The sequence below is a fragment of the Astatotilapia calliptera genome, chromosome 23 (genome assembly GCF_900246225.1).
Source record: "Astatotilapia calliptera chromosome 23, fAstCal1.2, whole genome shotgun sequence".
Lineage (NCBI taxonomy): Eukaryota > Metazoa > Chordata > Actinopteri > Cichliformes > Cichlidae > Astatotilapia > Astatotilapia calliptera.
Genome location: NC_039323.1, coordinates 14491218 through 14511913, shown reverse-complemented (window position 1 = coordinate 14511913; position 20696 = coordinate 14491218). Strand labels below are relative to the sequence as shown.

At 44.4% G+C, this 20696-nt stretch overlaps 2 protein-coding genes across 5 annotated transcripts; one reads left to right on the top strand and one right to left on the bottom strand.

Moving 5' to 3' along the window:
* Window positions 1–1415: 1415 nt before the first annotated feature.
* Window positions 1416–20673, bottom strand: c23h1orf146 (chromosome 23 C1orf146 homolog). The gene is made up of 6 exons (XM_026157750.1): window positions 20194–20673; window positions 19871–19964; window positions 19151–19322; window positions 18591–18669; window positions 18373–18486; window positions 1416–2855 (listed from the first exon to the last, which is right to left on the bottom strand). Exons 1-6 carry the CDS (start codon window positions 20257–20259, stop codon window positions 2727–2729), a joined length of 654 nt encoding a protein of 217 aa, XP_026013535.1. The 5' UTR covers window positions 20260–20673; the 3' UTR covers window positions 1416–2726.
* On the top strand, window positions 11188–18371 carry LOC113015656 (glomulin-like). Of its 4 annotated transcripts, XM_026157748.1 has the most exons (18): window positions 11360–11643; window positions 12055–12180; window positions 13040–13150; window positions 13228–13336; window positions 14068–14317; window positions 14433–14523; window positions 14622–14788; window positions 14871–14924; window positions 15012–15042; window positions 15123–15212; window positions 16145–16186; window positions 16291–16364; window positions 16638–16722; window positions 16801–16910; window positions 17517–17580; window positions 17660–17795; window positions 17901–17995; window positions 18081–18371. In XM_026157748.1, the coding sequence occupies exons 1-18, from the start codon at window positions 11602–11604 to the stop codon at window positions 18174–18176; spliced, it is 1773 nt and encodes a 590-aa protein (XP_026013533.1). In that variant the 5' UTR covers window positions 11360–11601; the 3' UTR covers window positions 18177–18371. The 4 variants fall into 4 exon arrangements, with proteins under 4 accessions (XP_026013532.1, XP_026013534.1, XP_026013531.1 ...); XM_026157747.1 differs by having other exon boundaries at window positions 11188–11643; window positions 16145–16317; window positions 17904–17995; XM_026157746.1 differs by having other exon boundaries at window positions 11351–11643; window positions 16145–16317.
* Window positions 20674–20696: the final 23 nt, after the last annotated feature.

The window sequence follows — 20696 nt, the reverse complement described above, 5'->3', positions numbered from 1 at the left end:
ATGTTCACTAAACACACTCGGACCGCGCCTGCACAGCCCCTCCCTGCAATTGTTTGCCACAGAGGCAAAGCTTTTACAAAAAGGGGCCAAGGTCGGATTTTCCCTAGTGAGACCACCACCTCCATTAGCTCTCAGTTCACTGGGGTATCCGTTTCTCCCTAAAGATATTCAACTTCCAGACATCCACAGCACCGTTCATGGAAGAAAAAACAAGAACAAAAGTGCCAGCGTGCATCTCTGTACTGACCAAAACAATATCAAGATTTCATTTAATTAACCATACCAACACAAATATATCAAGTTCTTCGTAGGTTTGAGACATCAGTCACAAAAATAAAATGGGCTTCAACAGATCTTTAGTAGTGCTTAAAGCATGTAGCAATTTTAACAACGACCTGATCAGGTATCACAAGTACCGTTGATTCCAAAGATGATCCGATGCCACAGAGTTCAATTATTTTATTCATCTAAAAAACACATGAGTAGTCTTACACTGACCGATCCTTCATTTGTATCCACAAACATGCACAACACAGTTTTTTTTTTATTTATTCAATCCCACAGTTAATTCCAGCTGCCAAAAATCCAAATATGTATTAATCAGTGGTTGACTATAGTCTCTGAGTAATGTACAATGTCCCTATGTTTGAGTTACATTCACTAAAAACTAAGTGCACGGCTGCAGTGCTAAAAACACGGAGAAACTCATTTTCCCTGCCCTGCCTCAAATATTTTGTGCACACACTGAGTGCAAAATACACTTAATCCCATGTTATATGTTCTCAGTACATTTTTTGATTGTTTTGTCAGATGAAGGCACTTTGTGTATTTGTGACATATGGAACAAGTGGCACATCTGCAGTTTTTTTCCTTTGGAATATCTTCTGAACAGCACCCCAACTTTTCTGGAATCACGTTATCAGACACACCCTCATGCTGTTTTGTATGCATTTTCCACTGCTCTAGAAAATCCACAAAGTGTAGACAGTCTTACTGAAAATGATTTCCACCAAAGAAACAGTCGTGACAAGCAGATTATCCTGAGGAACCATAGCATGTTTTATTAAAAGAAATAAAAGAAATAAATCACACATACTTTTATTTTTTACTCCCTGATAATGCATTAACAGGGCACGTCTGTACCCTTAAACTGGCAGAAATGTGTTGTGCAAGTTTAAAAGTTGCGTCACTTGTGGTAACCGGCATATCAATCAAAATCTACCCATCAGAAAAGGAAGAGCACAGACATGGACGCAGAGATATTTAGACATGCTATAAATATCTCTGTAGAGTCCAGCTGACTCACATGTGAATATATGCAGGATGTGCACACATTGCAATGTTCCCTGGTCGACATAAGATAAAAATTTAAAGATTTTAAATGAGATTTCTTTTTGATTTTATTTGTTCTTTAACACTTGTTACTTATACGTCTGAAATAAAAATGTGATTGATTTTTTTCATCAGCACCTTGCATGCATCAAAGGAATTTGGGTAAATGAGGAAACAGTTTTGGGATTTCACAAATTAAGAGACATTTAAAAAAACACTCCCAATAGTAATGCAGCAATCACAAAAGCAAATCTGGACGGTATAAAGGAAATATCTCAAAATCAAATTCATCTTCGTGCCTCATAAAGCAGCAGTGTAGCTGATGCAGGACCCGGGGGAGAGGCCCTAAACATGGCAGTTTTTCCTGACAAGCACTGCAGAGCCTGGGGAGGTTTCAGGCAGACAGGAGAGCTTGAAGCAGTCTGCAGAGGCCTCCGGGGGGAAGCAGACTGGATAAATAGTTCACTTAGACTCTCTTGCTCTCTAAGAGGTCACCAAGGAAATATGGAAGGAAAATGGAGAGGCTTTATCCCACTCTCACAGGACTGCTGAATGTTTGCATATTAGACTGCTCTATGAATACTGCACACATCTGCTCCGCAACTGAAATGATACGGTCCATCTTACTCATTCGTTCAATCTAAGAAACTACGGTCAAGGTCTTAAAAGTGCCCCTTGAATATAACCTTAAACCAAATCCTGAATGAATCTGTTGGAGGTGGATACTGGTTGCTGTAGCAACACAGATCTATTAAATATAAATGGATATTTGATATCAGTGACCTGAGATATGGCTCTGAACACTGCAAACTGCTCTCCACATGCCTACAGACTGCCAGACAGCATCTCCACCACTCCAATGATTGCTCAGAATGCGCACTCATGAAAACAGATACTTCTTTGACTCTCAAATGAATTCACTTGTTAATCAAAGACATGATACCGGTGTAAAACATCCTGCATCATGAAGACTAAGTGTCACATTTCACAGCGATACAAGTAGCAGTATTAATGGCTATACTGTGTATATTAAGGGTACAAATAAGGATATTTGTATTTGTTTCTTTAAAATATTTTTTTATTAGTTATTGATATTTGCCAAATGGCCTCTCTACTGGATCCACAGCAATGTCATGAAATGTCTTGTTTGACATTATAAAATAATATATGCAATTTTGCTGGTGAGATTTTCACTTTGAATTTAAAGAAAACTGAAACTAAAGTAAAGTGATATTTTTTTAAGCCTTTTTGTGATAAATTTGACGATTATGGCTACTCAAGATCTCACATAGTTGGAATATTCCATATGACTGATCAAAAAAAATGACTTAATAAACAGAAACATTATATTTCTGAAAATACACTCAGTACTTTACACATTTAGTGTAAGTGCATCAGTGCAGCATGGCATCAGCTTGTGGGACTGCTGAGGTGTCACTGAACCTCAGGTTGCTTTCGTAGCGGCCTTCAGCTCCTCTGTATTTTTTGAGCTGGGTGTTTCTCATCCTCCTCTTGACATTACCCTAAAGTTTAACCAGTAATAACACAGTCAGCAAACAACTTAATAGTTTTGGTTCTGTGAGCAGGTACTAATTCTTTATGGACAATAAAATCAGCATATCTATAAAGTTTCTCAGCATGGAGTAGATTTGATAAAATACAGAGGACCAACTATCACCAAGATCAGCAGATGACATGGCAACCAAAATCCTCACAAACTTCACACTGGACTTCAAACACCGCAGACTTCAGGACCTTGACTTCCAAATGAAGTGCAAAATTTGACTTTGCTCTGAAAAGAAGACTTTAGTCAACCGAGCAGCATTTGAGCTCTTTTTCTCCCTAGACCAGCTAATACATCTCTCAGAATAAGACCGTGGCAGCTCCTTTCCTAAAGACATCTGTGTTTGACGGCTCTTGATGCTCTGACACCAGCCTCAGTACCCTGACTGTGAGCCTCGAATTGACATTTGTTGACGATGCTCAGGAATCCCTGTTGCTTTGATAGTGATGCATGTTTATTACCATATTTACCTTCCAGCCAAATGTTAAGAATGTTAAGCCAAAATGTTTTTTCTTTGATTATTGCTTATTCAGACATTCGGAAGACATGCCAAGTCTCTTACCTGTGTTGCTATATTGTTAAAGTTGAACTTTAGCATGGGTCTAAAATTAAAAGATCTTTTTCACCTATGTGTGAATTTAACAATGAGGTGCTGAATCCACAGACTGATTCTGCCATCAGAGTTAAGCCCTCAAGACAAACAGTGCCCTCCTGAGTTGGAAAGGGATCACTGCTCTGACTCTGTCCTCCGATTTCTTGCGCTTTAAAACGAGAATCTGTTAATCAGAGACACGATGTTTTCACGACTGTGGAGCATCAACTGTTCAAACAAAACTGAAGAAATTTTAAACTAGGAATTACATACCAGTTAAAACAACTTATTCTGTGACATAATGGTTCTTTCGACTCAAATACTGTTAAGCTTATTTTAAATCTTAACTCTGCGTTTGTTTATCCTAAGCCTAGACCTTGTGTGCTTTAATATTTTGTGTACCCAGGAGCACTGCCAAAACAAAACCTCATCAGCCTGCAATTAATGACAGCAAAATCAGGGACAAAGACGGACTGAGCAGCAGTCTGTGTACTGTATTTGCTTTGTGGCTTTTGTCTAAGGCTTTCATCACAGCGCAATACACAGAGCAAACCTGGGCGGCAGATGTCGGCTAAATCCGACCGTTCAAACACGCTTCTACACCTATTCATCTAAAATCAGGACATGAGCTTCTCCTCTGCTGAAGCAGGAGCAGGAAGTCAGTGATTGTGCTTGTATTATATTATACACGCACGTAAATGCTGAGGGGGGAGAGGCGATCAAAGCCTTTGAGGCCTTTGTGTTTGCACAGAAGAGCAATATGTTGTCATCAAGCAATCATGGAAAGGCATTCGTAATCCCTGTGCATCTGTGTACAGCAGGCACTTCCTTTTAATTACATTGAGAAGTCTGCTGCAGCCAGCGTGTGTCACAGGATTTATTTTTTCTATAGATACTGCCACATCACAATGGGTCCTACACATTGTTCTCTCCTTAAATCTATTTGAAAAGAAGTATAGCTGATGTTTTAGTACACTACAAATCATATGTATATGATCTCATTCCAATATAATTTACACTATAAACAATACCTGCAATGCATATAAAATGAACTTTAACCCCTGCCATGTTACTACTTTGACAAGGTCTGGAAAAAACAAACAACTTGTCACCCTCAGCTGAGAGGAAATGGGTTAGGAGGTTAGGTTACTGAGGAACAACTCAGGAAACACCAAGGCTCAAGCCTGCCATGAACTAAAAACTGCTCACACTGTCCACACTGAAGCAGGTCTTACATTGCCATGGACTAAGAGGGGGCTGACCAAGAAAAAAGCCCCTGCTCCAAAACGATTAGTTATGTCTATAACTTCTGTTCCCTGAAGGAGAGGAACGAGGTACAACACATAAGTATGGGATATCACGCCCTCGCGTGTCCTGGCTGAAGAAACCTTTATTCACGCCTTTACGGCAGATGACGTGTGATGACACGCGCAAGGCCCCGCCCGCACATATAGCCGCTGCCATCACCGTCATCCCTCAGTTCGATAGCCGCTCTTCACCGAGCCAACTGCTCAGTGGGGCCACCCTGTGTTGTACCTCGTTCCTCTCCTTCAGGGAACAGAAGTTATAGACATAACTAATCGTTCCCTTTCAGTCGATTCACTCGGTACAACACATAAGTATGGGACCTATATACACGCCCCGCAGAGCAGCCACCGAACCGGAACGGGACCACCACATCCTTAGTGAGTGGTAGACCCAGCAGAAAGGACAGCATGAGCCACCGAAGGGGCTGTAACGTCCAACCGATAAAACCGCACAAAAGTGTGCGGCGACGCCCAATTAGCCGCTGCACAAATATCAGCCACAGGCACCCCTCTAAAAAGAGCCCATGAGGTCGCCATCCCCCTGGTGGAATGAGCTCCCACCCCGTGGGGCAACGCAAAACCTCCGGTGCTGTATGCCAGCGAGATAGCTTCTACAATCCAGTGGGACAGCCTCTGTCTGGACAGAGCCCTACCCCTATTCGGATTAGCGAAGCAGACAAACAACTGGTCACACAAACGCACATCCCGAGTGCGCTCAATGTAGGTGCGTAGCGCACGCACCGGACAAAGAGAATGCACCCTCCTCTGCTCCTCAGATTCAAAAGGAGGGGAGCAAAAGCTCAGCAACTCAAACTCCATTGAACTATAAGATGCAGGCATGACCTTGGGAAGATAGGCGGCATTCGGACGCAATACGACCTTGCGGCCATCAGGAGAAAACTGTGTGCAGGCAGGATGCACAGACAGCGCATGAAGGTCCCCCACTCGCTTCGCCGAGGCCAAAGCGAGAAGTAATGCGGTCTTATACGAAAGAAGTTTCATATCTACCGACTCAACGGGTTCAAACGGAGGGCCACAAAGGGCCTCCAGCACCAAAGACAAGTCCCAAGCCGGGACACTGGACTTAAGCACGGGCCTCAGCCGGCGAACCCCTTTCAGAAAACGCACGGCGAGGGGATGCGCACCTGGTGTCACCCCGTCAAAACCGATATGACAAGCAGATATAGCCGCTAAATAAACCTTGATCGTCGAAAACGAAAGGCCTTTATCCAACAGCTCCTGCAGGAATGTCAAAACATCCACAATAGAGCACTGAAATGGGAGAGTGTGGCGGTCCTGGCACCATCGCTCGAAGGCTCGCCATTTGTAAGCGTACAAGCCTCTAGTAGACGAGGCCCTGGCGCTCTGAATCGTCGCTACCACACTAGGTGGCAGACCCTTAGCAACCAAGTTTAACCTCTCAGCAGGTAAGCATGAAGGTGCCACAGATCCGGGCGCGGATGAAACACTTCCCCCCCCGCCTGAGAGAGGAGATCCCTGCGGAGAGGAAGCTGCCAAGGACTTGCTGCAAGCAGGCTGATTATTTCTGCATACCACGACTTCGCGGGCCACCAAGGGGCCACCAGGATCAGAGAGAGGGAATGCCGACGCACCCTCTCCAGAATTGGAGATATCATTTCCACTGGGGGAAATGCATACAGGAGCACGTCTGGCCATTGGTGCGCTAGCGCGTCCAAGCCCAAGGGTGCATCGTGGTCGATTATGGAGAAGTACAGGGGGCAGTGAGCATTCACCCTGGAAGCAAAAAGATCTATTTGCGCCTCGCCAAATAGATCCCAAATCTGAGCCACTATTGAAGGGTGTAACCTCCATTCTCTCACCAGAGGACCCCCCCTGGAGAGAAGGTCCGGCCCCAGGTTCAGGTGGCCCGGGACATGGGTGGCTCTTAGAGTCAGAAAATGAACACTGCACCATAACAGCAGAGAGCGAGACAGCTGCAACAGGGGAAGAGAGCGTGTTCCTCCCTGCCTGTTTATATAAGACACCACTGTTGAATTGTCCGTCCTGACTAAGACATGCTGGCCCTGCAGGACTGGACGGAAACGCTTTAGAGCTAAGAACACTGCTAACAGCTCTAAGTGGTTGATGTGCAGCTGGCGCTGAGCCGCGGACCAGATCCCTCTCACTGACGCACCCTCGCACAGCGCTCCCCACCCACTTAGGGAAGCATCTGTGGACACCACCTTGCGAAACAACACCCTCCCAATCCGAGAGCCCTGGTGCAGTAGCCCGGGCTCCCTCCAAGGACGGAGAGCTAGCATGCAAGACGCAGTCACCGGCAGCCTCCTCCGGAGGTGACGCGAAGCACACAAACGGTGAGAGAGAGTCCAGCGTTGAAACGCTCTCATTTTCAACAGCCCAAGCGGCACTACGGCGATCATAGATGCCATCATGCCCAACAAGCGCAATATCGTCTGGAAACGCAGTCTGCGTCCCAGCTGAAATTGAGCGAGGCAGCGATGAAACGCGGCCACTCTGTGCTCTGACAACCGTGCGCGGCTGGAAAGAGAGCATATTTCCAGACCGAGAAAAGCGATCTGTTGACCTGGGATTAGCGAGCTCTTCTGAAAGTTCACAGAGAACCCCAGTGTCTGAATGTGTGACAGAACCCGCGACAGCTGCGTCTCCGCCTGTTCTCTGGAGCAAGCCACGAGAGCCCAGTCGTCCAGGTAGGCCAAGATGCGGATGCCCCTCTTCCTGAGGGGCGCTAGCGCTGCCTCGGCACATTTCGTAAAGGTGCGGGGAGCGAGCGACAGCCCGAACGGCAGCACTAGGTATTCGTAGGCTACGCCCTCGAATGCAAACCTCAGAAACTGCCTGTGTTTCGGGTGTATAGCGACATGAAAATAAGCATCTGTTAGATCGATTGTCGCAAACCAATCTCCCGGGCCGACTGCACTCAGGAGCTGTCTGAGTGTTAGCATCCTGAACCTGTACGTTCGCAGGTACGTGTTCAAGACTCGCAGGTCGAGGATGGGACGAAGCCCTCCCCCTTTCTTCGGAATGACAAAATAACGGCTGTACCAACCTTTGTCCGTCTCCGAAGCGGGGACCACCCGTATTGCTCTCTTCTGTAATAGCGCCTGTATTTCCTCTCTGAGTACCAAGGCTGCCTCGGGGTTGACAATCGTGTTCACGACTCTTTGGAAACGAGGCGGCTTGACCCGGAACTGCAACCGGTAACCCATGGCAACGGTTTGCAGCACCCACGGAGAGGGGGCGCAAGCGCGCCACTGAGGGAAGTGAGCAGCCAGCCGGCTGGCCTGCAGCACTGACGGCGGGGCGCCGTCGCCCCCCAGTGTGTCTGCAGGGGACTGCATCCCCTGCCTGACCTGGCTCATTTCGCCTGCAGGTTGAGCATTTGAGATTGTTTGAGAGTAAACAACACTCTTTATTGATTGCAACATGGGAACATGTACATTTATACATTTTGTTGGGTGCACCTTTTCCGGGGCATAACAATGAAAAACAGCGGGAACACTCGATGTGGCCGCTTGAACATTCAACACATCTGAACCGTGTGCAGGGGTTATGTGCTTGGGAGACCGCGATAGGGAAGTGCAGCGCCTTCTGGGGCTGACAACCTGAACAGAACTTAAGCGGCACCTCTTGTGCGGCAACAGAGGGGTAAGAGCAGCGTCTCCCTGCTGCCGGATCCCTTCCCCACTCGCAATCACAGCTAGGAGGGCTGAGGCTTCTTCCTCCTGGGCGTCGGGTCCCGTCGGGGGCCCGGGGGAGGGCCTTTGCCCCAGGCCGACTGGCGTGGAGCTCGGGCCGGAGTACGTGCTCTCGCCGGCGGCCCTCCCACTCCAGCAGTGGGCGCCGGTCTCTTGCCAGCTGTCAGAGGAGCGGCGGGCCTGTGAGAGCTAGCAGTGGGCTTGGGCTGGGGCTGGCGTCTGGGGATGATGTCGCGCAGAGCTTCCGTCTGCTTCTTCCTCAGATCGAATCTAGCCTGAATGGCTTCAAGTGAATGTCCGAATAACCCAGCCGCAGACACTGGTGCGTCCAGATACACAGCTCTGTCTCTATCAGGGACGTCGGAGAGGGTCAGCCACAGGTGCCTCTGCGCCACCACTGTCGAAGCCATCCCTCTGCCCAGGGAGAGCGCTGCACAGCGAGACGCACGGAGGATGTAATCCGTGGTGACTCTAACCTCGTTAAGAAGAGGTGACAGCGGGCTGTCCTCCGGAACCAGCGATCCAAGCTCCGCCAGGCACATTGCTTGGTACGTCTGGAGCATGGTGACGGAGCTCATGGCTCGAGCGGTGCCGGCCTGAGCCCGATAAATCTTCTCCAGCTGCGAGGCCGAGAATCTGCAGTGCTTGGACGGCAGAGTTGCGGGGCCACCGACACCATGGTTATGGGACGGGGCCAGATAAGCAGCCAGAGACGGCTCCATAGGGGGTGGGTTAGCTAAACCAGCTCCCTCGGCGCCGTCCAATTCCATGTACTGTCCATAGCCGGGCACAGTGACGCGGGTAGACAGAGGTTTGTCCCATGACGCTGTTAGCTCGCAGAGAAAGTCTGGGAACATGGGGAGGCAGTTTTTGGCCGTTGCGGGCTCCGGTGGAAGGAAAAAACCCGCAAACCGCGACGGCTTCCGAGCTGGTGGAGGAGAGGGCCAGTCCACCTGCAGCTTCTCAGCGGCACGGCGAAACAGGGAGAAAAGAGAGGTGTCATCGTGGCCGACCGGCGCAGCAGCGGCGGCATATTGGGTCGACAATGAGCTCTCCTGCTCATCCTCCGACAAACCATGGATGTCCAGGCCGATGTCCAGCACGTCATCGTCTTCCTGGGGAGCGCTGGCGGGCTTCAACCCAGGCTGAAGCCCGTCAGCGCTCCTGCATGGTTCCGGTCCGTCATCGGCTAACCCGTCAACGTATTCCATGTGGTCAGCCCAGCTAATCGCGGGGACATCGACCTGAAAATTTTCGTCTTCGGACTCGGACGAAGCCGGGGCTCCAGACTCGGAAAGAAGAGGGTCATGCCGTGCGACAGCCGAGCGTCCCAGCACTCTTTCCACAAACGTCACCCGTCTTTCCAGGGTCGAGCGTCGGAGCTGGCGACAAAACGCACAAGCTTCGGGCTCCGTCAACGCTCTCCTAGCGTGGACGATCCCCAGGCAGACAGGGCAGGCATCGTGCTGGTCGCTGTCGTGCAAAGAGAAACCACATCCCTGAGGACAGGGGCGAACAGAAGATTTCTGCTTTGCTCGCTTCGGTTTGGAGTCCATTCCCAAAACGCAAAGCGAAACGCTGCACAAGAAAAACTTGAAAATAGCGCTCCGCGGGCAGCCTACGCACCAGCTGGGCGGTGGAGGCTAACACCAACAGGGGCAGTTAAGCTAGGTTCAAGTTGGCAGACAACGGAGCTAACTAGCAGTAGCTAGCTAGCCCAACTCAGCAGAGGTGTTCTCAGCGAGGTGAAGAGCGTAAGAACTGAGGGATGACGGTGATGGCAGCGGCTATATGTGCGGGCGGGGCCTTGCGCGTGTCATCACACGTCATCTGCCGTAAAGGCGTGAATAAAGGTTTCTTCAGCCAGGACACGCGAGGGCGTGATATCCCATACTTATGTGTTGTACCGAGTGAATCGACTGAAAGGGAACAGACTCCTTCAGGCTCAACTGAAATTTGACAAACCATACGCCCTTTGAAGAAAGGTTTTCAGGTCAGGAGTAAAGCCGAGGCTTTCAAACCTGAAAACACTGCACCAAAGGTCAAGCATAAGTGGTGGTAGCATCACGGTCTGATGCTGTTATGCTGTTATTCTGCTGGTGTTATTGGTACACTGCACAAAGTGGATGGAAAAATGAACCAGGAGGACTACCCCTAAATTCTTCAATGTTACCTCAAAGCAGCAGCTAGACAGCTGAAACGTGTCGGTTCCAACAGGACAATGATCCCAAACAGACATTAAAACTTGTTTTGGAATAAATCAAGCTAACATTAAGTTTCTGGAACAGCTTTCCCAAAGCCTCGACTTCAACCCTACTGAAAATTTTTGGAACAAGGGGAATTTAATTAAATATTAGTGGAGGTGTATGTATGTATTTGGTACATTGTGTATACTTTTAACCCTGGGGATAAGAAAAAATCCCAAATAAATTTAAACGTACGTGTACTAAACTAGGTGTACTTCACAAGGCGAAGAAAAAAAAACCCCCAAACTACAATGAAGGTTACTAAATTTGTGCTAATACACAAATTATATTTCCCTCTATGCAAATGACCTCATTTTAAGGTAGCAGAACTTTAAAATATAATCTACTAAAAATGTATTTTCACAAACTACACTGCTAGCATGCATATTAATTTCTATTTTAGTTGCAGACTATGCTAAAGTGGCATATCCCCACCTACACTGCAGGAAATTAGGTAAATATCTCAGTGGTAGGGCAGGTGTAAATAGATCATGAGCACAAGTTTTGACACCGAAGTTTCAGTTTTGTCATATTTAAATTCCTATTTTGGACTCTTTCTAAGCAGTGACAACCTCTGTACAGTTTTTATGTGACTGGATCCTTCCAGACATGTCTGCACTTTCTGTGACCACACTGAACTGCTCTGGTTTAATCCTATTACGGTACATGTCAAGCACAAAGAGACCTAAGAGGTTTATGTTTCGCTTCCTTACAGAGTGAATCTCTCCCTCTTTCTCTGTCTCTCTTTCAAGACACCAGGAGAGCTATATATTTGATCATTTTGATTCTGTGCTGTTGCATCATCTGTCAAAATAAAGGCCAACTGATAATAAGATTGTCTGTGAGGGCTGAAGAGAAACTGATGATGAATGAAGATCAGGTGAAAGAGATAATCCAGAGATGGGTAAGTCAACAATATTGCGCCATGGCAACACATTTTAGCTGAGGCTATCGTACTCAGGATCTCCTCTCCTGATGTTGCAATGAAGTATGACCTTCAAGTGTGGGGAAAAATAGCATAACGGCTGACAGATTAGCTGCTAGCATTAGAGTATAGAAGAACTGGTGCGTTGGGTGACGCTGCCTTCATTATATCTCGTTTGATCCTCCTCACTCAGTAACATTACAAGAGGAAGTCCATGTTAAATAAATATATTTGTTTCTTAGGGTTTATGCAGGATATCCTGACATCTACTCACACTATACTAGCACTATCTACTGCTTCTGAGAGGAAACTCATGACTAAGCTCAATGGTGTTCATCAGCAATAGTAAAAGAAAACATTATGACGTAATATACTGTGTCCTGTATTTAGAGAAATACTCAAGAAGACGATCTGAAGCCTGAGGACTACCAGCAGTTCAAGACTTTGGGATGTGCCAGTCTCAGTGAGGGTGAAAGTCAACAGCTCTTAAAATTCATACAAGATGAGAAAAACCAGGTATTCCTCGTCGTTGCCAACACAGCAGATCAGGGCAGCTGTTTCCTCCGTAGCAGTTACACCTCACAGATATGAAGTGACAGCAGATTGGCAGCGTTAATCTGCCATACAGCTCTAAAAGCACGGCTACACTGCAGGATCGAACCTACTGAAGCGAGCAGCCTCTTGCCTGCTACACAACTATGCTAAACATTAACATGCAGCTACCACTCTGTGCCTCCTAGCCTCTTGACCTGGAGGTGTGCTGGGAAAACAAGCAGATATTCAGTCAGATTTCTCGCTCCACTGATAACCCTCTTCAATACAGCGCTTCTCTAAGTGCCCTTGGTTGTCCCATCTCTCCACGCTCAGTGCAGTTATTTGTAGCCTACATTTAAAGCATGTGTCATCTCTCACTCCTTCCTCTTTCTGAGCTAAAACAATCTCAAGGGCTGCAAATGATTGATTATAAAATGAGAAATCCCTGGATTTTGACTTTCAAAACCATTGCCAAAAAAGAAGCCGCGCGGAGAAGAACAAATAGGTGAACTGACAGTCATGGGATTGCAGCTCTGCAACAAATGATTTTAATAAGAATCTTTTTCCACAGATTATCTATATAGTCTAATGCCTTTTTAAAATTATTTTCAGAAGGTGAAACCTGCACCTTCTTCCACTCCTTTTTCGTGTGTGTGTGTGATCTGGTAGATCACACTTTAACCAGCAGTTGTGAAGATGAAACTGCACTTCTTTTGCATGCATCAGTTTATGCAGCGATGCATGCAAATGGAAAGGAAGGGACTATCAAATTCATATGCCGACAGGGTCGCTTTTAAGGTTCCCGGTGACGTGTACTGATTGCCTATTGTTGCACTTGCAGGTTATTGTGAAATCTATGGGCTGTGTTATACTGGCACCTCTTCTAAACGAAGTTGTAAAAAAAGCTAAGGGTCTGGATCAATACCAAGCTGCCATCACACATCTGACCAGGGTAGGTGCAAGCAGTTCTTCTACATAGTGAAACACGCTCCCCGTGCATCACCTGAAACGTTGCATCTGTTCGTTAAGACTTGCAGGCCAAATGAACTCCTGGATTGCATGCTTGAAATAATTGAAGGCATTGATCCAGGTGCCATTTCCGAGACAATCCTAGCCCTTCTTCCGCATCTTCAATCAGGTAACACAACTAATCATGCAACAGTACTACTACTAAATCAACACAACAGTCTCGGCCATAAATTCTACCTCTACCATAGAAATAAACACAGCTTTTAGGAATAGCTGCAGATTCAGCCTGATTCACCATCATCCACTACAACGGCAATATTAAACTACAATTACAACTTTTTTTGACAACATTTTTAGATTTGCAATAGTAAAAATGAATTTATGGTAGAATTGCTTTTATCGCATTAAACTGCACAGCCATAACCAATAATCAAATGATCCCCGTTAGGCCTGGTAACATTATCAATCGAACAGCTCGGTGGACGCGATCAGGTCAGTGGAGTCGCTTGCTAGTTTATTAGGTGAGTGGGGAGAGTTGTTATTGCTGTTGTCTAAGCTGACATAAATGCAGTGGATAAAATAAGAAAAATTTAACACGATCCAAAAACACCTCAAACTAATCGGCCAAAATAACAATACGTTTGAATCGACAGTTTCAGCACTTTTGACAAACATTGAACACCTTTACCGTCATAGCACCTTTTTTTTTTGCAGGGTTCTTGTATTAGACAACATGTAGATCATGTGCATCACATGTAGCCTGGTTTACTAAGTGCGGTTACTGCTTCTCCATGCATTGGTGGGTTATGGTGAACAAGTAAATGCTGCTTTTTCTTTTTCTTTAAAGGGCTCCCCCTGCTGTACGCTTACTGTAAACTAACAAACTGTGTTTTTAAACAGTACTTCTCCGACTGGATGAGGGGAAGGCAGCCTGTGTGGGCTCGACTCTGTCGGCCCTGCAGAAGCAGCTGTCCCGGCTGCCTGTGCCTTACACGGAGCAGCAGGAGGAGGCTGATGAGTACGGCCTGTGCCGCTGCAGCGCTGCCTTGACTGTGTTCACAGAACCTTTTGTGGAGGAGGTGAAAAGGACAGACGGAAATTGTGCTGCTACAGCTGAAGATGAGGAGCTAAAGATTGAGCTTCTGAAGTTGTATGTTTCTCTCTGCAACTCTGTTTATTTGTAGTTATTATTATTAATGATATTAAATACAAATGGCAAAGCAAAATGACTTCGAATTGAATAACTGATTGCATTCTCTGTTTAGCTGCATGAGGAGTTTGAGAGAGCCTTTGCTTGAGGCTGAACTGAAGCACGACAGAAGATCACCATTGTGGCTCTTTGCAGTAGAGATAATGGTACGGGCAAAGTCACTTCACTTTACTTCTATTTTTTTTTTATTTAGAACACAACATGTTTTAGTTATTTAGTCCCAAGTCACATGTGTGCATTGCAGGTCACACTTTCTGCAATCAAAGAGCCTCTTCCGGAGCTCTTATTCTTCAGCTCACTGAGGAAAAACATCCTGATGGACAATAATCAGTTCAAGGAGGCGAGAGCATGTCTGGCTTATCTGCTGTTTGTTCAGCTCATTACCATTGACAACTTTCCAGCAGTGTTTAGGTAACGTGAGCAGCCACATTTTACTTACTTAAATTTACTTTCACTAAAAACTATTAATGTTGAACTTTTCCTGCCTTTCTAGCCATGTGTTTATTCTCCAGTGCAACATGGAATACATCAGTCAGCTGCTCAGCAGGTATGCTGTTAACACAACATTAAGTGAACATGTTTTCTGTTTTAGAACAAACTTACAATCAGAGTCATATCTGTGTTTCTCTGACAGCAAAAAAGAATCACATTTGCTCAAAGGATTGGTAAGAGCCCATCAGTATGAAAAACATCTGAAAGCAGAAGACTGAGTTCATTTTAATTGCCCATAATTATCTATTATTAGGCGCTGTTCACAAAAAGCTTGGAGCGTGTGCAGGACAACAGCCTCCCAGTGAGTCTGCTGGATCTGAAGAGCTTCTACAGTGTGACACAGGTAAGACAAGCAGCCGTGCCAGACTCATTTCTATTTCTCAGGCTGCATACACACACAGGCCGGAGCAGCAGAATTACAGAAAAACCTGAGATGTCTTAAGTCTGTTTGCATATTCACTGAGATCACTGTCAGTGCATGCATGTCACTCTGTGACCTTCACCTTTAAGGTCAAGGTCACTGAGATTCAAAACCTGTCCGAGATTTTTCGTGGTTGCTTCTATGGTATGAATTTAAAAATCCTAAGTTGGCTCATTCTCGAGCTATTATTTACAAGATTTTTAGAAACTTGACCTTTCCTTGAGTTCAAGGTCACTGAAAATCAAACTCATCTGATACTTTTAGTAGAAGCAATTTCCAAGCAAGCAAATTTCAAAATCCTCATTCTCGAGGCCAAGCTGCTTTAGGTAAAGAACTGACAGTGAACTGTCAATCTGCAGCCTACCTCAGTTTCATAGGGTTTTATGTTTCATTGTTTAGCTGTCACACATAAACCATTTGTTGTTCGCACTCACTGCTCTCAGTGCTTTTATCCTCAGCAGGCAGCTGTTTTCAGTGAAAAGCGCTTAAGAAATCAAAACAAGCTAGTCAAGTAACTTAAGCAACCCAATTGGCAAAAACAAAGGGAGCTCCAAATGAAGCTGAAGAATGCTTGCTTGCACTGCAGGATGGATCCGTGTCTTTAACGTGATACAGCTCTCTGCTCCCCTCTAGTGGCCTAAAAATGTTATTCAAAACTACAAAATAAGCATCAGTTAGTAAGCTGTTTTTTGTTTTTTTTAACGTGATGAGACTTTGAGACTCAGACTGTGAAGTGGCTGTAAACTATAATATTATAGTTGTAACATTTACTGCGATTCACAGCTGTAGCTGACTTAAATGACTCAACCATCACACCGAAAGCTCAGTGAGCTGTTTTGTGCTTAAATTCTCAGAACCTGCGGCGAGTTCTTACCGACTGTCCAATACAGCACTTGGTGAGTGCTTCATTAGTGGTCAATATGGGGAAAATGTTTGACTTTTGCTACACTATAAAAGGCATACATCTGTTCGCTCTTCCGTCTGATCATTGCTCCCCCAGAGAGAATCGGGCCTGCAGGTTTTCCAGGTATTCATCAATAAATTAGATGCAGAAGCAAAGCACAAATTCTTCAGGTGAGAAAAACAGTTTCAATTGCAGTTGCAATTTCTTTCCAGGTGTGAAATTAACGCCCATTATACAGCTATATATAGACTACTTTAACACTTTATTAAAAACAAATGGCCCACAGCATATTCTTAACTTGTCCCTCTATTAATTTACTGCTGCTTCTCTCCATCTAGCGTTTCCAGTTACACTCCAGCTGACAAATGTTTACAGTATTCTCTTAGTCTTCTAACACTTTAACGTAACGCTTGCTGTTTTTGTTTTTTTTGCTGTTGTTGTAGGTGCATGTTAAAAACCAGCAATCACGCAGGAATAGAAAGTTATATAATCAAGAACATCAGGAATCAATTTGAACTTTCTATGAAGGTGAGAAAAACACGAGAGTCACGCCATAGCCTGTATTTTTTTTCTCTACACGTTAAATGTACTACAACTCTTTTACAGTGGGGTAACGCCAATGAGTGGTTCTTGGGAACGGAGTTTATTTCACTGATGACACTGGTGCTGTGCTTGCCACAAGGTGCTCAGACAGATTTGCTCAGCAGTATGGACAAGTGAGTAACGAGAAAAGTTTGAAGCATTATTACAGCAGGCTGGAGGAGGTGGAACCTGGTTAACTGAAGCACAAAGTCAGTGGAGTGAGACGTAATTATAATTCTTGATTATGGCAAAATCGTAAACATGGATACTTTGGCATGTGCTGAGAGCATAATAGTAGCTTTATTATACTTTAAAAAGAAAAAACTTTTTTTAATGAAGCAAATTCCATTTAACTGTCATTATAATTACAACCTAGACTTTGGGACACCTGGAAATTGAAATAATTACCCTTAAGTACCCCGCCTCTCGCTCTATGACAGCTGGGATAGGCTCCAGCGCCCCCCGCGACCCTGAAAAGGATAAGCGGAAGCGAATGGATGGATGGAATATAGGCTCAAAGGCATCCTTAGAATATTTTGACCTTTGAAAGAAATACAGAAAACCGTATCTGCTACCAAAATACATGGAGTTAATGGAACTAAATTAAAGCAATTTTCAACTTCAGATCTAATCAAGTTAAAAACTATCCTGCAGAGATTCAAAGACAAAAGTCTGTCATTGTGTGAACTGGGAAGCTTCATCCAGATTGAGCCATTAAGTAGCACTCTTTGTTTATCCAGGATAATGGAGAGCCTAAATCTGCTACGCTATGTTCTTATCAGAGACGAAGAGCTGAGAACCAATGTAAGTAAGTCTAATACAAAGCTTTCAGTTAATGCCTGGTTAGGGCAGGACGCTGATCATCTGTTCTGCCTTCCTTTAGGAAGATGTGTGGGAAGAGTTGTGCAGGATCAAAGAGGAATACCTAAAAATGCTGCGTGTATGTATCAGCATATCAAGAGCGTATTATTCCTCTGAACTGAAAGCACTGAGGGAGGACCAAAAGCTAAAAGCAAAAGGTAGGAATTAGCTACTAATCTGTGTGACAAAATTCCAGTGAAATAAGCTTTACACGAATAGTTTAAGAGTCTATTTTTATACTGTCAACACTTCCTATTGCCCAGAAGCCAGAGATGCTGCTCGACCCACTAAATTAGTCAAAAGCATCACAGTAAGGAAGGAGAAAGTGTCCAACATGTCCCCGGAGGTCCAGCATCAGGTCAGGAAAACTCTTCTAATTTAATAATTTTCATTTATGTTTTGGACTCTACGACTAGCAAGCTGACTTTTGTCATGTTTCTCAGGTGCTGCAGAGTGCTTTGGTGACATTTGACCTCATGGAGAGTCTTATAGCCCGAATCGAAGAGATCACAGAGGAGAAGCAGAACAAACTAAACTGAGGCTCTGAATTCAGACCCTTCAATATTTTTCTAAATATATCTTTATTTGGTTTGCTTTGTTTGACTGAATAAAGTGTGTGCTTATATACAAGAATGTATACAAGATGATACTATATACTGAAATGTCTGCTTTTCTATGTTCAGCACATTGGGCTCCTGCTGGTTAGCATTAAATAAAACATGTCGAATCACCTGCCTGGTTTTGCAGCATGTCTCTTAACATTTCCCACACAGGACTGCTTTCAATGATGTGAGCCCGAGCCAGAGAAATCCGGTCCCGGATGCTGTCTACATGGGGTTTACTGGTGGCCTGCAGGAAGGTGTGGCTTAATTTAATTCAAGGTTTCACAAGGACACATCAGTTTATCTCATTTATATTTAAAATATACCAAATAGCTGCGCCTCCATTGTTACCTTGGCAATTGTTAACATCCCTTTAACAATTTCATCAGTGTTTTGCACAGGCAGGATCCTGAGATTGCTGCCAAAGAATCTGCAAGAGATAAAGACGTCCTTAGTACAATATAGTTATTCTGTTTTCAATATAGAACCTTTAAAAACAAAATCCACAAATTCTTTGACAGACAAGAAAAAAAGCAAAGTTAGGGGAGATAAAATACAAAAAAGATACCAATAGCAATAATGACAATTAAAAAAACAATTACTCTGAAAATACTTACAGAGTCATAAATATCTATGGTTGATTTTTCAGAGGCTATTTATTCTCCTGTAGCCTGCTTATTGGTTTGAATATGTAGATAGCCATATAATCAACATAGAAGTTACTGTAGGTGGACAAATTTCAGGTTGGCAATCAATAGACAAACTAAATAATAAAGAACCCGGGGCTGACCCATGAGGTACTCCGACATCATCATTATTATATCCTCAAGCTGCTGTCACAAAGCCTTGTAACCAGAGCGTTAGAATCAGTTAAGTAAAGCAAAAATGACACAACATGACTATTAATCTACCGGTTTTGAATCACAGTCAGCGTTTCCAGCTCCTTTTTTCCTTTAAATGGTGAACGAAGGAGTAAAAAGCAGTTGCGGTGGACTTGCACAAATTTCTTTATCCTCTCAAAGACTCCCGATTCTTCAGAGGGCTCTGGGAGGTCTTGCGGGTCAACCATCAGGAATGCAGTACCTGCAATAAATAAAAAACAACAACAACAAAAAAAACCTCACACACACATATATATATCTGTAAGTATGGGCTTTAATTCTGCCACAATCAGGGATCAGACCAAACGAGTTACACTCACACCCTCTCCTCTGGTGCTAAATTAATGTATATGTAGGAGTACTTTTTACTTAATCACTTGAAACATATTTTGATGCTAAAACATTCCCACTAGGCTACTTAAATAGGATTATGACTTAAGTAAAGAGTCTAAATCAGGGGTGTTAAACATAAGGCCCAGGGGCTTTAGGACAGCTTTAGAAAATGTGAAAGAGTGCAAAGATTTAGAACTTTTGACTGCATTTTCATAAGTTTTAGAGCTTTCCCAGTTGATATAAACCCCGACCCCCCACTACCATCACACTAAACCAAAGTATGAGGTCATTTACTGTGAACAATGAAAACTTTACACTACATTATTAAAATCCACTGAGTGTCTTATAGAAAACAGAATAATGTCTTATAGTGGGTTATAAAATACACGGCAGGTGTACTGGGGGACTCGGGTTTACCCGATAGAGGAAAAATGAAGGCTCCGGGATGAACACTGTCTGAAAACCTGATGCGGTGCTGCTGAGCGTTTAGCATCCTAATGATTTCGTGGCTCTGTGGAAACAAAATGAAGATAAGTTAACTGCTAGCATCGTTAGCTGGTACAGTTCTTTATTCAAAGTCAGAGGTGGGCAAATAACTAATATTTCACGTATTTTGTCGGTGCTAGTGCCTTGGCTTCATGGCTAAAGCTCTTTATGTTAACTTTTTTTTTTTATAACTGCCACCAGAAACCGACCGAGCAAAACATTTTGACGGTTCAGGTTAAACTTTCTAACATTACCTGAAGCGATGTGCTGACAATAATCGTTGTTTTCCACTGAGGAGTCCCTTCTCCGCATGTCGCCATTGCCTGCTAGTTATTAACAAGTGAACGACACGGTTCCGATGACGACACTCTCAACCCGGTTTTTGGTCCAAAGCTGTTCCTGCAGCGGATTCAGCCGTCTGTTGTGTCATGCCACCAGGACGCCACCAGGGGGCGCTGCGGTAAAACGTAACGTCCTGTTCATCGATAAAAGCGTTTGTTTTGTTTAATTTCCCTTTCTCCTTTAAATGGGGCATGAAATAAAAAGTTCCTGTAATTATCTGCCATTCCAAATACCAGCTTTTTTAAAGCTGAAGTTAAAAAGTGTTAAGTTTAAATATGGACCAATTTGTAGACTTCAAAACTTAAAATATTAAAATTAGACAAATGCTGGTCGTATTTTGCTGTCATGCAATTAAAAATAAAGTTTGGCATGTGCAAGTGCTAATGCATATTTATATTTCTAGCCGTAGTCTGAA

Excerpts from the sequence above, each read along its gene's own strand:
- c23h1orf146 (XM_026157750.1), bottom strand. The coding sequence starts at position 20,259 with ATGGCGACATGCGGAGAAGGGACTCCTCAGTGGAAAACAACGATTATT. Across the intron at positions 19,965-20,193 it reads TTGTCAGCACATCGCTTCAG|AGCCACGAAATCATTAGGAT; the intron begins GTAATGTTAGAA and ends TTGTTTCCACAG. Across the intron at positions 2,856-18,372 it reads GAGACATGCTGCAAAACCAG|GGTAATGTCAAGAGGAGGAT; the intron begins GCAGGTGATTCG and ends GTTAAACTTTAG.
- LOC113015656 (XM_026157746.1), top strand. The coding sequence starts at position 11,602 with ATGATGAATGAAGATCAGGTGAAAGAGATAATCCAGAGATGG. Across the intron at positions 14,524-14,621 it reads TCTTTGCAGTAGAGATAATG|GTCACACTTTCTGCAATCAA; the intron begins GTACGGGCAAAG and ends TGTGCATTGCAG. Across the intron at positions 14,789-14,870 it reads AACTTTCCAGCAGTGTTTAG|CCATGTGTTTATTCTCCAGT; the intron begins GTAACGTGAGCA and ends CTGCCTTTCTAG.